The sequence below is a fragment of the Aotus nancymaae genome, unplaced genomic scaffold (assembly GCF_030222135.1).
Source record: "Aotus nancymaae isolate 86718 unplaced genomic scaffold, 86718_ANA_hifiasm-v0.15.2.pri h1tg000049l, whole genome shotgun sequence".
Classification (NCBI taxonomy): Eukaryota; Metazoa; Chordata; class Mammalia; order Primates; family Aotidae; genus Aotus; species Aotus nancymaae.
The window spans coordinates 4,745,256-4,758,159 of NW_026988463.1; the positions used below are offsets into that span (position 1 = coordinate 4,745,256).

Sequence of the window (12,904 nt, forward strand, 5' to 3'; positions counted from 1 at the left end):
CCCTCCGAGCGGCCCGCGGGCCCTCCCCTCCCACCCATCTCGCCGAGGGCGAGGAATGCAGGACCCCCGCAGCACAGCTGTGTTACCAAGAAATGTTTTATTTTTCTTGCAGTAGCTTTGTTAATTGCACAAAATCATGTTTTGTTTTTGCCATTTAAACATTATCACACAATCCTATTCCGAAAGACAAATGTTCATTAAAAACAAAGCAAAAATAAAAATTCACAACCTTAATTACCTAGATTTGTCATTTAAAGGTTTAAAGAAAAAAGGGAGGGGCTTTCTTACAAGCTTTTTCACAAGTGTCACATTTTCTCCTTAAAAGGGAAGGATTCCAAAACAAAGGTGAAATAGCTTAAACAGAAATATTCATAAAAAGGAACTTTACAGAATTGTCAACAATATTAAGACAACATTGACTAACCAGTTTCATTACCGCCTCTTCCCCCACCCCCACCCCAGTGTGTCCCGCCAGGACTAGAACAGGCTTTGTGTTCAGACAGAAATGCTTCAAAATCCCAGTGAAATGAACTGTGCTAAAAACCCAACAGGCATATTCCCTGCCCTCCCCACTCCTCTTCTGCAATCCTCTAACCGAGGTTTTAATCTGTGAAAAGGGGCCAAATCCATGAGCGGGGAGGGACACCGCCCCAGTGTGGCCGCCCTTATATATAATTATATATTCCACCATAAATGCTGGCCTTCCTTCTGCAAATTATGATTTTAGAAAATCCAACCCATGCAGAGGGATAAAAAACTGACATCCTTTGGGTGACTTCTCCTTGTTTTTTTTGCAATATCCCAAGCCCCCTCTGGTCCCCTATCCAAGGAGAAATGTAGGGCCTCGAGGAAGTCCCAGACCCACCTCAGAGGGTCAGTCAGTTCAGGTAGGTCAGGCCCAGTTCTCTTCCCTCCCGACAGACCCCGGGCCCAGGAAGCACCGAAGACCATGACGCTGGCTGGAGTGAAGAAACTTGTTTCCGTATCAAGAGCTGAGCCTAAGAAATGCTCATCGTTGGTCAGGCTGGGTCTGGGCCAAAGAAGGGACAGACAGACAGAAAGAAATACTGTCTCCACAGGAGGAAGATGGGGAGGAGGGAGGACGGAGAGCAGTGGGCATGCAGGGGACTCGGCAGGGCAGGCTGGAGAAGAGGGGACCACTGGGAGGGGACCAAGGTCAGAGCGGCTCTTCAGAGCCAGGTCAAGTCTGTGGCCTAACGGAAACAGGAAGGAGGGCCCCCCAACCCCCACTCCTCTTGGCTCCTCACTAGTGGCCCTGAGGACCCCCTCCCAAGGGCTAGAATGCAAATGGAAATACTAGAACGGCCCAGGGAGGAGCAAACGCCCTCTGACAGTGGCGTTTGGGGCGCTGCTTCGAGGCGGTGAGGGCCGGGCTTCCGTGCTCACCTGCAGGCCGGCTGCTTGCTGCACTCCCTGGAAAGCCAGGGCCCCATCTTCTTGGGATTCTGCCAGTCTCTTTTCAGTTCACAAAGGCGTCTATGGAGCGCTGGGGGCACACTGGACGCTTAGACGTGAACATCTTTCTCAGATCATCACCTGAGGTTGGGGGGCCTCATGGGACCCTCCATCTGGAGTCTGTGCTGGCTCATCTGGGCCCAAGGCCTCTTCCTGCAGGGGATGCAGTGGGGGACGTGGACACACCTACAGCCTCTTTGCTCTGGGGGAAGCTATGGGAAGGCTTCCAAATCTCGTTGCTGATTCTAGTTCGTTGACTGGAAGGGGTCTGAGATAAGACAAGCTTGGAAGAAAAAAAGCCAGGCAGCAGTTTCTGGGCAGCTTCTATCCTGGGGTGAGAGCCTGTGTGTGTATGTGTGTGTGCGTGTGTGTGTGAACACACAGCCACCTTGTCTGGGGGCCAGTGCCCAGCTCAAGAGCTTTCCCACAAGCCAATCCTGCTGACACTCATCCCCTCCCCACTGGCCTCAGGGGAAGGGTGCTGCTGTGTGCTGTGCTGATGGCAAGTCTCAAAGTCTGTATAAAAGGAAATGGAAACAGGCGGGCTGGTCCAGAATGAAGTCCCAGGCCCCCAACCCCATGTGAGGAAGAGGGGGTCAGGGGAAACTGGAGGGCTGGGGGTGGGGTGTTGACGGCTTAGTGTATGTAGGCTCGGTACACGGCGGACATATCGTTGTCAGACTGGTCCAGCGCCTTGGCTCTTTTGTATACCTGAAAAAAAAAAGAGATGGCTCAATCTCTGCCCCAGAGGAGCCTGTAAGACCTAGACCTGACTCCTGGAGGCAATGCTGGATGTGGCTAGCAGGCAGTGCTGGAGGGAGCCCAGGCTGTCTGGGTATGAATCCTGTTTTGACCTTGCATGAAGCACCTCCGTTTCTCTGGGCCTCGGCCACTGGGCTTATTGCTCTGGGAGAAGGAACAGTACCCGCTGGTTCTTGTGGGAATGAAACGTACCATGGGATATAAAGCATTCAGCACTGGTCAGGTGTGGCGGTTCACGCCTGTAATCCCAGAGGTTGAGGCGGGTGGATCACCTGAGGTCAGAAGTTTGAGACCAGCCTGGCCAACATGGTGAAACCCCATCTCTACTAAAAATACAAAAATTAGTTGGGTGTGGTGGCGCGTGTCTGTAATCCCAGTTATTCAGGAAGCTGAGGCAGGAGAACTGCTTGAACCCAGCAGGCGGAGGCTGCAGTGAGCTGAGATGATGCCATCACACTCCAGCCTGGGCAACAGAGTGAGACTCCATCTCAACAAACAACAACAACAACAACAACAACAAAAAGCATTCAGCATTATTAGTAATTTAATAATGTCCCTTCATGCAGATGACCCTCCAAAGCCTTTCCATGTTATCCTCTGGGCCATTGTCCTTACTCTTCCTTCTGCATGGAATGCTTTTCCCTCACTCAATTATCACCGGTTCCTTCTTAGTCAGCTCAAAGGCCTTTGCCGACCACTCCAACTGAAGCAGCAGCTGCACCCACCACTTCACCCAGTCATCTCTGTCTTTACTTGTATTTCTTATACTCTGAAATTGTTACCTTTTTAACTGCTTATGTGCTAATTCTGTACCTCCTTCCAGTTAAATGTAAGTGCCCCTGGGAGGGACAGAGGGAGCGGCACACCAACATGTCCTCAGAGTCCAGAACAGTGTCTGGCAATCAGCACCTGCCCCAGAGATACTAGTGGAATATGAAAACGCTTGAAAAGAACTAAAAAGCCATTGCTCCACAAGCAATATGACTGGACACAAGGGTCCCTCCTATATAACTAGTTGTGGGTTTTTTTTTTTTTTTTTTTTTTTAATTAAGTAGTCCTGTGAGAGCCACCATAACTGAGGTCTCTACAGCTCAGATGTAACTGTCGGCTCACAGTTGACAGTTACAACTGAATAAAGACATTTTCAGGTAAAAGAAACTGTCACTGGGCAGACCTAGATTATAGGAAATTCCAAAGAAAGTTTTTTCAGTGGAAAGGAAGTAAGACCAGAGAGAAACTCTTCTTTAGGGAGGGATAGAGACCACTAGGAACAGTAAATCTAAAGAAAAGTAAAATTATTTTTTCTCTTAATTTCTTTTGTGATGGAGTCTAGCTCTGTCCACCAGGCTGGAGTGCAGTGGTGCAATCTTGGCTCATTGCAACCTCCGCCTCCCAAGTTCAAGAGATTCTTGTGTCTCAGTCTCCTGAGTAGCTGGGACCACAGGCATGTGCCATGACATCAAGCAATCCAACTGCTTTGGCCTCCCAAAGTGCTAGGATTACAGGCATAAGCCACTGCACCCAGCCTTTTTACTTGATTTCTTTAAAATACGTATGACTGCTTAAAGTAAAAAATCACAATATTGCCTGGTGGGTTTAAAACAAAGGCAGATGAAACACCCAGGAGATCTGTACCTCAGATTGGGGGTTCTCACACCTATGGTGCTTCTGCCCCCAACGGACATCTGGTCATGCCTGGAGAAATGTTCTGTCACCCTAGAAGGAGCTACATCACTGGCGTCTGTTGGGTGGGGGCCCAGGAGGCTGCCCAAATTCCTGCAGTGCTCATGATCGCCCCACACACAGAATGGAAGCAGTGCTGAGGTTGAGAAAACCTGCCTTAAAGGATGAGGGAGGGGAGATAAATGCTTCTATGTGGTTGCAAAGTTCTTATATTTAACGAGAAATGGCACAAGATTAACTTTTTTTTTTTTTCTTGAGACAGGGTCTTGCTGTATTGCCCAGGCTGGAGTGTAGCAGTAGGATTATGGCTCATTGCAGCCTTGAACTCCTGGGCTCAAGCAATCTTCCTGCCTCAGCCTCCTGAGGTAGCTAGGAATAGGGTGTTTGCCACCACACCAAACTGATTTTTGTATTTTTTTTTTTGTACAGATAGGTTGCCCAGGCTGATCTCAAACTCCTAGGCTCAAGCAATCCTACCTGGCTTCCCAAAGTGCTAGGATTACAAGTGTGAGCCACCGTGCCTGGCAAGATTAACTCTGCGTTAAGCATGTGTATTGCAATCTGTCGAGTAACCACTAAAAAAACAATGCAAAGAGGCAAAGTCAAAAAGCCAATAGGCCAGGCGTGGTGCCTCACGCCTGTAATCCCAGCATTTTGGGAGACCAAGGCGGGCAGATCACGAGGTCAGGAGTTCAAGACCAGTCTGGCCAATATGGTGAAACCCTGTCTCTACTAAAAATATAAATACTAGCTAAATGTGGTGGTAGGTGCCTGTAATCCTACCTACTCGGGAGGCTGAGGCAGGAGAATTACTTGAACTTGGGAGGCAGAGGCAGGAGAATTACTTGAACTTGGGAGGCAGAGGCTGCAGTGAGTCAAGATCATGCCACTGCACTCCACCCTGTGTGATGGAGCAAGACTCCGTCTCAAAAACCCGATAGATAAATGAAACTGGAATTCTAAAAAGAAGGCAAGCAAGGAGGAACAAACAAAAGACAAAGGCAACAAACAAATTAAACGATAAAACGGTAGCACCAAATTAAACCATGTATCAACACAACTACTAAAGGTCAATGCACCAGTTAACCTTAGGAACCTGACCACTTAACTCCTCTAACAGTATATAGAGCCTAAGTTCATACCATCCAAATGGCCTGAAAGCACTGAGCTGCACTGAAAAATTAACCTAAAACTCTGCTTCCAAACCAGTCAGGGTGGAGGCAACTTGGAAGCCACTTCGAAGAGAAGCTTTCCCAGTCCAAGCCACATGGAACGCTTGGGAAGTAACTATAGTCAGAGATGAACTTTCATCAATAAAGGCTCATAAAATACATGAGAATTCTACTGTCCAGAGAGAACCCACAGGTAGGATGAACAGGAGGGACTTGAAATTGTATCATAATCTGAAAGAGTAATGAAATAAGCACTCTGAAATGTTGAAACAGACAAGGATGAGACAGACAGAATTTAGGAACAAGCTGTGTGCGGTGGCTCACACCTGTAATCCCAGCACTTTGGGAGGCCAAGGCAGGTGGATCACTTGAGGCCAGGAGTTCGTGTCCAGCCTGGCCAAAATGGTGAAACCTCGTCTCTACTAAAAATACAAAAATTAGCTGGGTATAGTGATGCATGCCTGTGGTCCCAGCTACTTGGGAGGCTGAGGCAGGAGAAACGCCTGAACCTAGGAGGTGGAGACTGCAGTGAGCTGAGATCATGCCACTGCACTCCAGCCTGGGCAACAGAATGAGACTCTGTCTCAAAACAAAATAAAACACAGCAAGGAATTCAGGAACGGAGAATTACACTATGAAAAGCCACGTGTCAAAAGAACAAACACAGTACTGGCTGGGTGCAGTGGCTTATGCCTTCAAAAGCACTTAGGGAGGCTGAGATAGGTGGATAACTTGAGGTCAGGCATTTGAGACCAGCCTGGCCAACATGGTGAAACCCCGTCTCTACTAAAAATGCAAAAAATTAGCTGGGCATGGTGGCAGGTGCCTGTAATCCCAGCTACTAAGAAGGCTGAGGCAGAATTGCTTGAACCCAGGAGGTGGAGATTGCAGTGAACTGAGATTACACCACTGTACTCCAGCCTAGGCAACAAGAGTGAAACTCTGTCTCAAAATAAAATAAAAATTTAAAAAAAGTGTTATCAGCTGATAGTACCTAAAAAATACAGCTGCTAATATAGATCTATGTGCTTCACATGTATGTTTTACAAAGTGTAATTTTTTTTTTGAGATTGAGTCTCGTTGCTATTGCCAGGCTGGAGTGCAGTGGCATGATCCTGGCTTACTGCAACTTCTGTTTTCCGGTTTCAAGCAAGTCCCCTGCCTCACCCTTCTGAGTAGCTGGGACTACAGGCATGCACCACCATGCCTGGCTAATTTTTTCTATTTTTAGTAGAGACTGGGTTTCACCATGTTGGCCAGGATGGTCTTGATCTCCTGACCTCATGATCCTCCTGCCTCGGCTTCCCAAAGTGCTGGGATTACAAGCGTGAGCCACCATGCCCGGCCACAAAGTGTCATTTTTATTGTAATCATATGGTAAAGACAAATATTGTTCTTTTTTTTTAAGATTAAAATTCTATCAAGGTGAACTAAGAAAGCAGAACTTCTACCCTAAAAAACTTTCAAAAGTACATGTGAAGCTGGGTACAGTTGTGCATGCCTGTAGTCCTGGCTACTCGGGAGGCTGAGGTGGGAGGACTGCTTGGGCCTAGGAGGTCAAGGCTGCAGTGAGCTATAACTGCGCTACTGCACTCTACCTGGGCAACAGACCAAGACTGTCTCAAAAATAAAAAAAGTGCATGTGTAAGTCCTTAAAATATCACTTGAAAAATGCTAATAGACATTCCAATTAAAAGGCAGATACTGTCAAAATGGATAAAAATCCAAGCCCCAATTATATACTGTCTACAAAAGACATAAATTAAACATAGTCAGAAATAAGACAGGAAATGGATGGAAAGATATACACACCATGAAAACAATAAGCCTGACAAGGCTGTAACTGCAGTGACCCAATCTCGGCTCACTGCAACCTCCAACTCCTGGTTCAAGCAATTCTCTGCCTCACCCTCCCGAGTAGCTGGGATTATACCACCACGTGCACCACCACGCCCCACTGATTTTTTGTATTTTTAGTAGAGACAGGATTTCACTGTCTTGGCCAGGCTGGTCTTGAACTCCTGTTCTTGTGATCTACCCGCCTCAACCTCCCAAAGTGCTGGAATTACAGGCGTGAGCCACTGCGCCCTGCCTATAGCAGCTCTTTTAATGTCAAACAATAGACTTCAAAACAAAACCAATAGGGACATTTCACAATAAAAGGGGCAACTCATCAGGAAAATATGGCAATCATAAATGGCTAAGAGAGCCTAATAACAATAGCTTCAAAGACACTAAGCAAAAATGGACATAGATAAAGGGAGGAGCAAACACTTTCACAATCATAGTTGGAGATTTTTTTTTTTTTTGATGGGGTCTTGCTGTCACCCAGGCTGGAATGCAGTGGTGCAATCTTGGCTCACTGCAACATACCCCTCGTGGGTTCAAGAGATCCTTTTACCTTAGCCTCCTGAACAGCTGGGATTATAGGCAACTGCCGCCACCACGCCTGGCTAATTTTTGTACTTTTATTTTTATTTATTTAGTTTTTTATTATTTTTTGAGATGGAGTCTCACTCTGTTGCCCAGGCTGGAGTGGAATGCTGTGATCTTGGCTCACTGCAACTTCCACTTCCTGGGTTCAAGTGATTCTCATGCCTTGGCCTTCCGAGTAACTGGGATTACAGGCGACCGCCAGCACGCCTGGCTCAATTTTCTATTTTTAGTAGAGATGGGATTTTGCCAAGTTGGCCAGGCTAGTCTTGAACTCCTGACCTAAAGAGATCCACATGCCTCGGCCTTCCAAAGTGCTGGGATTACAGGTGTTAGCCACTGTGCCCAGCCCGTAGCTGGAGATTTTAATAGCCTTCACACACCAACCGAAGGAATGGGATAAAAAGGTCAGTAAAGGTGGCCCGAAAACACCAACAACCATCTTGTCCTACTTGCTATCTGTGGCACACTCCACTCAGCTGCTGTAGAATACATATGCTCTTTAAGTGTGCATGGTGTAGTCACCAAGACAGATCATCTGCCAGACCACAGAACAAGTTTGAATAAACGTGAAGTTTAAAAATCATACAGGGGCCAGGTGTGGTGGCTCACGCCTGTAACCCCAACACTTTGGGAGGTTCAGGTGGGCGGATCACCTGCGGTCAGGAGTTGGAAGACCAGCCTGGCCAACATGGTGAAATCTCATCTCTACTAAAAATACAGAAATTAGCTGGGTGTTGTGGTGCCCTGTAATCCTAGCTACTTGAGCGGCTGAGACATGAGAACTGCTTGAACTCGGGAGGTGGAGGTTGCAGTGAGCTGAGATCACGACACCGTACTCCAGCCTGGGCAAAAGAGAGAAACTCCATCTCAAAAAAAAAAAAAAAGAAAAATCATACAAAGCATGTTCTTTGATCACACAGAGAAATAAATTTAAAATCAATAATCATTAGATATCTAGGAAAGCCCCAAACACTGGACAAATTTGAATAATTCATGGGTCAAAGAAGAAATCAGAAGGCAAAGTAACATGGCTCAATAGAAGTTTAAAGATTTATATGCTCACGTTATATAGAAAGCAGGTTTAAAATCAGTGACTTAAGATTCCACTTTAGGCCAGGTGCAGTGGCTCATGCCTGTAATTTCAGCACTTTGGGAGGCAAAGGTGGGCAGATCACAAGCTCAAGAGATCCAGACCATCCTGGCCAAAATGGCGAAACCCTGTCTCTACTAAAAATACAGAAATTAGCTGGGCGTGGTGGTCGGCGCCTGTAGTTTCAGCTACTCAGGAGGCTGAGGCAAAAGAATCGCTTGAACACAGGAGGCGAAGGTTGCAGTGAGGCAAGATTGTGCTACTGTACTCCAGCCTGGCAACAGAGTGAGACTCTGCCTCAAAAAAAAAAAGAAAAGAAAAAAGAAAAATGAAAAAAAGATTCCACTTTAAAGGGTTAGAAAAAGAACAAAGAGGCTGGATGCAGTGGCTCATGACTGTAATCCCAGAACTTTGAGAGGCTAAGGTAGGCAGATCTCCTGAGGTCAGGAGTTCGAGGCCAGCCTAGTCAACATGGTGAAACCCTATCTCTAGTAAAAATACAAAAATTAGTTGGATAGGTTGGGGCACGCCTGAAATCCCAGCTACTTGGGAAGCTCAGGCATGAGAATCACTTGAACCCGGGAGGCAGAGGCTGCAGTGACCTGAGATCACACTGCTGCACTCCAGCCTGGGCAACAGAGACTCTGTCTCGAGAAACTGAAGGGCCCTGGGGCCTGGGCCACATCCTCTGTCAAGCTGCCCTACCTCGTTGGCTGCAGCTGCCATGGGAGTCGGATGGTTGACCGCATCGCCCAGCGCAATGGCTAAGCGGAGATCCTTCTGAATGTATTTCAGGTAGAAATCAGGCTTAAAGTTTCCTTGCAGGATATCTGAGGAGAAAAAGCCAGCATCAGACAAAAGGTAAGGACCTGAAATTAAAAACCACCTACAGTCCATCAGGGCTCAATACCTAAAACATATTCAGGGCTCAGTTCGACGTAGCCTAGGCCTCCTGGCTCCTCCCACACCCTTAGACACCTGAGAGCTAGAGCTCCCAGCCTTTACCCCCAAATCCCTCCCACTGTGTTTCTGAACCTCCTCTGGCCAGGGTCAGGGAATAACTGGAGAGGGGGATCTTTCTTGCTCACTGAATCCCTGAACTAGTCCCCTGCTCTAATCAAACACCAAACACAAAAAGAGGGGCCAAAGGCAACTCACTTTGGCACTTCTGGTCCAGGAAGATGCTGGCCAACTGTCCCTGATTGAGGATGTCCAAGAGTGTCTGCTGGGACTGGCCTGTCACCTGGGCCAGGGTCAGACCCTCGGCGATAGTGGCCATGAAGCTCCCTTGGACCATGTTCACAATCAGCATCATCTTGGCTGCGTTGCCTACTTCACCTGCCCAGGGCAAAGACTCATGGTCATGGCCCAAGAATGCCACAGGCAGGGCCTCTCTGCCTGCCCTCACCTCTGCTCAGACCCACCTCTCTCCAGGCGAGGCCCCCTTCACCTGCCCCCGACAGACTGGCTTATCCTCCTTCCACGCACTGACTATGCAGGTGAAAGGAAATCTTCCCCGGGGCCCCTGGCAGAAAGGCCATGTGGGACTGACGTTGTCATCAGTGTGATATAGAGGGTATGTGGCCCCACGCTCCAGGCCTGACGGGTGCAGTCATGTTACCTAGGAAGAAGGAGGTCTTCCCCATCGCCTGGAAGCAGCTGCTGCAGTCCTCGTATAAGCCCCTGTCTCCAGCCGCTAAGATCACCAACATCCCATCATTAGACAGCTGCTGATTCCCTGAGACGGGGGCCTCCAGAAAGCGCCCCCCCCTGGACACAATCACCTGGAAAGAAAAGTCACCACTTCTGGAGGTCTCACCTCTCCCAGGGGTCTCTGGGCAGGACACAAAGACTGTTGCAGGGTGGCCATGGCTGCTCATAATGCCTTCCAGAGCTGGAGGGCATGGCCACCTATACCAAGGCCCTACAGCTGACACGCGAACCCAGGGACTAACCATGTGCAGGTCAGACAGGCCGAATCACAGCAGTGATGAGATGTGGGGGTCTCCACACAGGCGCCCAGTGATTAGGACTTTCTTAGAGATCAACAACTAGAACCAGATATGACCATGCCAATGCCTCGGCTGAACACACAACTCCCCTGTGGATGCTGCTCTTTCCTCAGATCATACATGGGTCCCAAAGTCCCCACTCCCTTATTTGGGCCAGCTGTTTGGGGAGGAGGGATGCTTTGCCAGTGTCAAATGCAGACAGCTGCTCAAACCCCAATGCCAGGCGGGCAGCCTGGGTTGCTTCTCATCATAAGGCTGGCAGTTCCAGGGCTTGATGCCCATCCCAGCAATGCAGCGACTGCCCATGGCTGTTCAGACGACCTGTGGTTTGAAGGTGGAGCACGGGATAGGCTAGTCCCAAGGCTACTTGTCTCTCCTCTTCTCTCTCTGGCTTTGGCTCTACAGTAACCAAACTGCCCACTCTTGTAAGCCTGGGTCTTGGGCTCGGATAGAAAGGATGCTGGAGAGCCAGCCCGAGCAAGGCTGCTACCTGGGCCAGCTCAGTGACTGTGTCAGCGTCCACTGTTGACATGTCCACGTAGCACTTCCCAGGGCGGATCCCTTGCAGCACACCACTGGGGCCCAGCACCAGCTGTGGGGACACAAGGGAGAAGCAATAGCCCAGGCTCCCGGGCAGATGCTCAGGAGCCCTACAGACCTCAGATCAGAATCCTGCTGCTGTTTTGGCTCATTTCCTGATTTCTATCAAGCTGAAAAGGGAAGAACAATGAAATAAGCAAGGGATAGAAAAATACTTCTTGCATGCTCCCATTTATCTTTAAAAAAAGAATGTGAGTGTGTGCATTTCTTTTTATTAAAAAAAAAGGCATTTAAAAGAATAAACCTCGGCATTTATTTTTGGGGTTCTTTGGATTTACTTGGAATAGGCTAGTCACCAGTTTAAGAAGATGACTACTGCACTTGAACTTGTAAAACATACAAATACGCAGGGCGTGGTGGCTCATGCCTATAATCCCAGCACTTTGGGAGGCCGAGGCGGGTGGATCACGAGGTCAAGAGATCAAGACCATCCTGGTCAACAAGGTGAAACCCCGTCTCTACTAAAAAATACAAAAATTAACTGGGCATGGTGGCACGTGCCTGTAGTCCCAGCTACTCAGGAGGCTGAGGCAGGAGAATTGCTTGAACCCAGGAGGCGGAGGTTGCGGTGAGTCGAGATCACGCCATTGCACTCCAGCCTGGGTAGCAAGAGCGACACTCCGTCTCAAAAAAAAAAAAAAACATACAAATACAGCCATAGCTAAACATAGAAGCTTGGCACCTGGACCAAAGGCACACTTGGCCCCAAAGCTTCCATCTCAACAAGAACACATGAAGCCTGTTAAGACCCACTTTAGCACAGACTACAAGGGCCCTGGTAGTGTTCATTCTACGTTCTGAATTGAAGGAAGTCTGTATTCAATTAATGCAAATATCCTTCACAATGGAGGATGGCCTCTGAAGGGAAATCCAGCCCCCCACACGTGGACACTCACTTGGTGTGCAGGGAAGGAGGGGAGGAGGCCAGCCAGCAATCCTGGCTGTGACCCAAGTCGCTGAGGGAAGGGAGGGGATCCTTACGTCCTTGGCCGCCTTGGGATCCGACACACAAGCGAAAGTGATGTCACAGGTTGAGACGACTTCAGCGGGGGTTCTTCCTAGGCGGGCCCCCTCCTGGATGAACAAATCACACTGCAAAAGTCACAGATCCCAACGTGAGCTGCAGGCAGTGCACAACAAACATGCCAGCCAGGCCAGAGAAACGCTGACCAGGTCTCCTGGCTGGCCTCCCAAAGCAGGAGGCTGAGTCTAGGAGCCTGGGTCATGGACATGAGAGCCCAACTTTTGAGGAAGTGCATGGGGTCTTTTACTGGCCATCTTCAGTTTTGGCCTGACAGGTGCCTAAGATGATGAACTGCTTCATGAGTGTGTGCTGAAGGTGCGTCATTTGACGAATGGGACGTGAACAGTACCTGTCCCTAGCCCCACTGTGCTGTCCTGGCTGTGGCCCTGAGTTATCAACACTCTGCTGGGGACGTGGGGCTGTGGCAGGGAGCCTTCCGCCTGGTGGCCATTCCTTTTTGGGTTGTTTCTCAGCACTGCTGTCACATTAATAAGACTTCTGGAAGTGCCTAAAAGCACTTAAATTTAAAGTCGTCAGCTCCAATACTCCAGCAATGACACCTCCTTCCAGCTCATGCCACTGCTGTATTGTTCACAGGGCTCCCAGAAGCACCTTGCTGTGCAGACAAGTGCACACCCACCCCTTTCAC

General features: G+C 48.7%; 1 protein-coding gene across 7 annotated transcripts in view; it reads right to left on the minus strand.

Moving 5' to 3' along the window:
* Positions 1-78: 78 nt before the first annotated feature.
* The window catches only part of GLYR1 (glyoxylate reductase 1 homolog), a 44,542-nt gene continuing 31,716 nt past the window's right edge, over positions 79-12,904 (minus strand). For 2 of the 7 annotated variants that reach the window (XM_012448240.2, XM_012448243.3), the window contains 6 exons: positions 12,213-12,323; positions 11,122-11,223; positions 10,241-10,403; positions 9,778-9,957; positions 9,325-9,449; positions 79-2,187 (listed from right to left, as the gene is read on the minus strand). In XM_012448240.2, coding sequence (XP_012303663.2) covers positions 2,113-2,187; positions 9,325-9,449; positions 9,778-9,957; positions 10,241-10,403; positions 11,122-11,223; positions 12,213-12,323 — 756 coding nt within the window. In that variant the 3' untranslated portion in view covers positions 79-2,112. Of the gene's footprint in view, positions 2,188-9,324; positions 9,450-9,777; positions 9,958-10,240; positions 10,404-11,121; positions 11,224-12,210; positions 12,324-12,904 lie in introns of all 7 variants that reach the window. The other 5 variants (XM_021673513.2, XM_012448242.2, XR_010337345.1 and 2 more) reach the window with 4 other exon arrangements.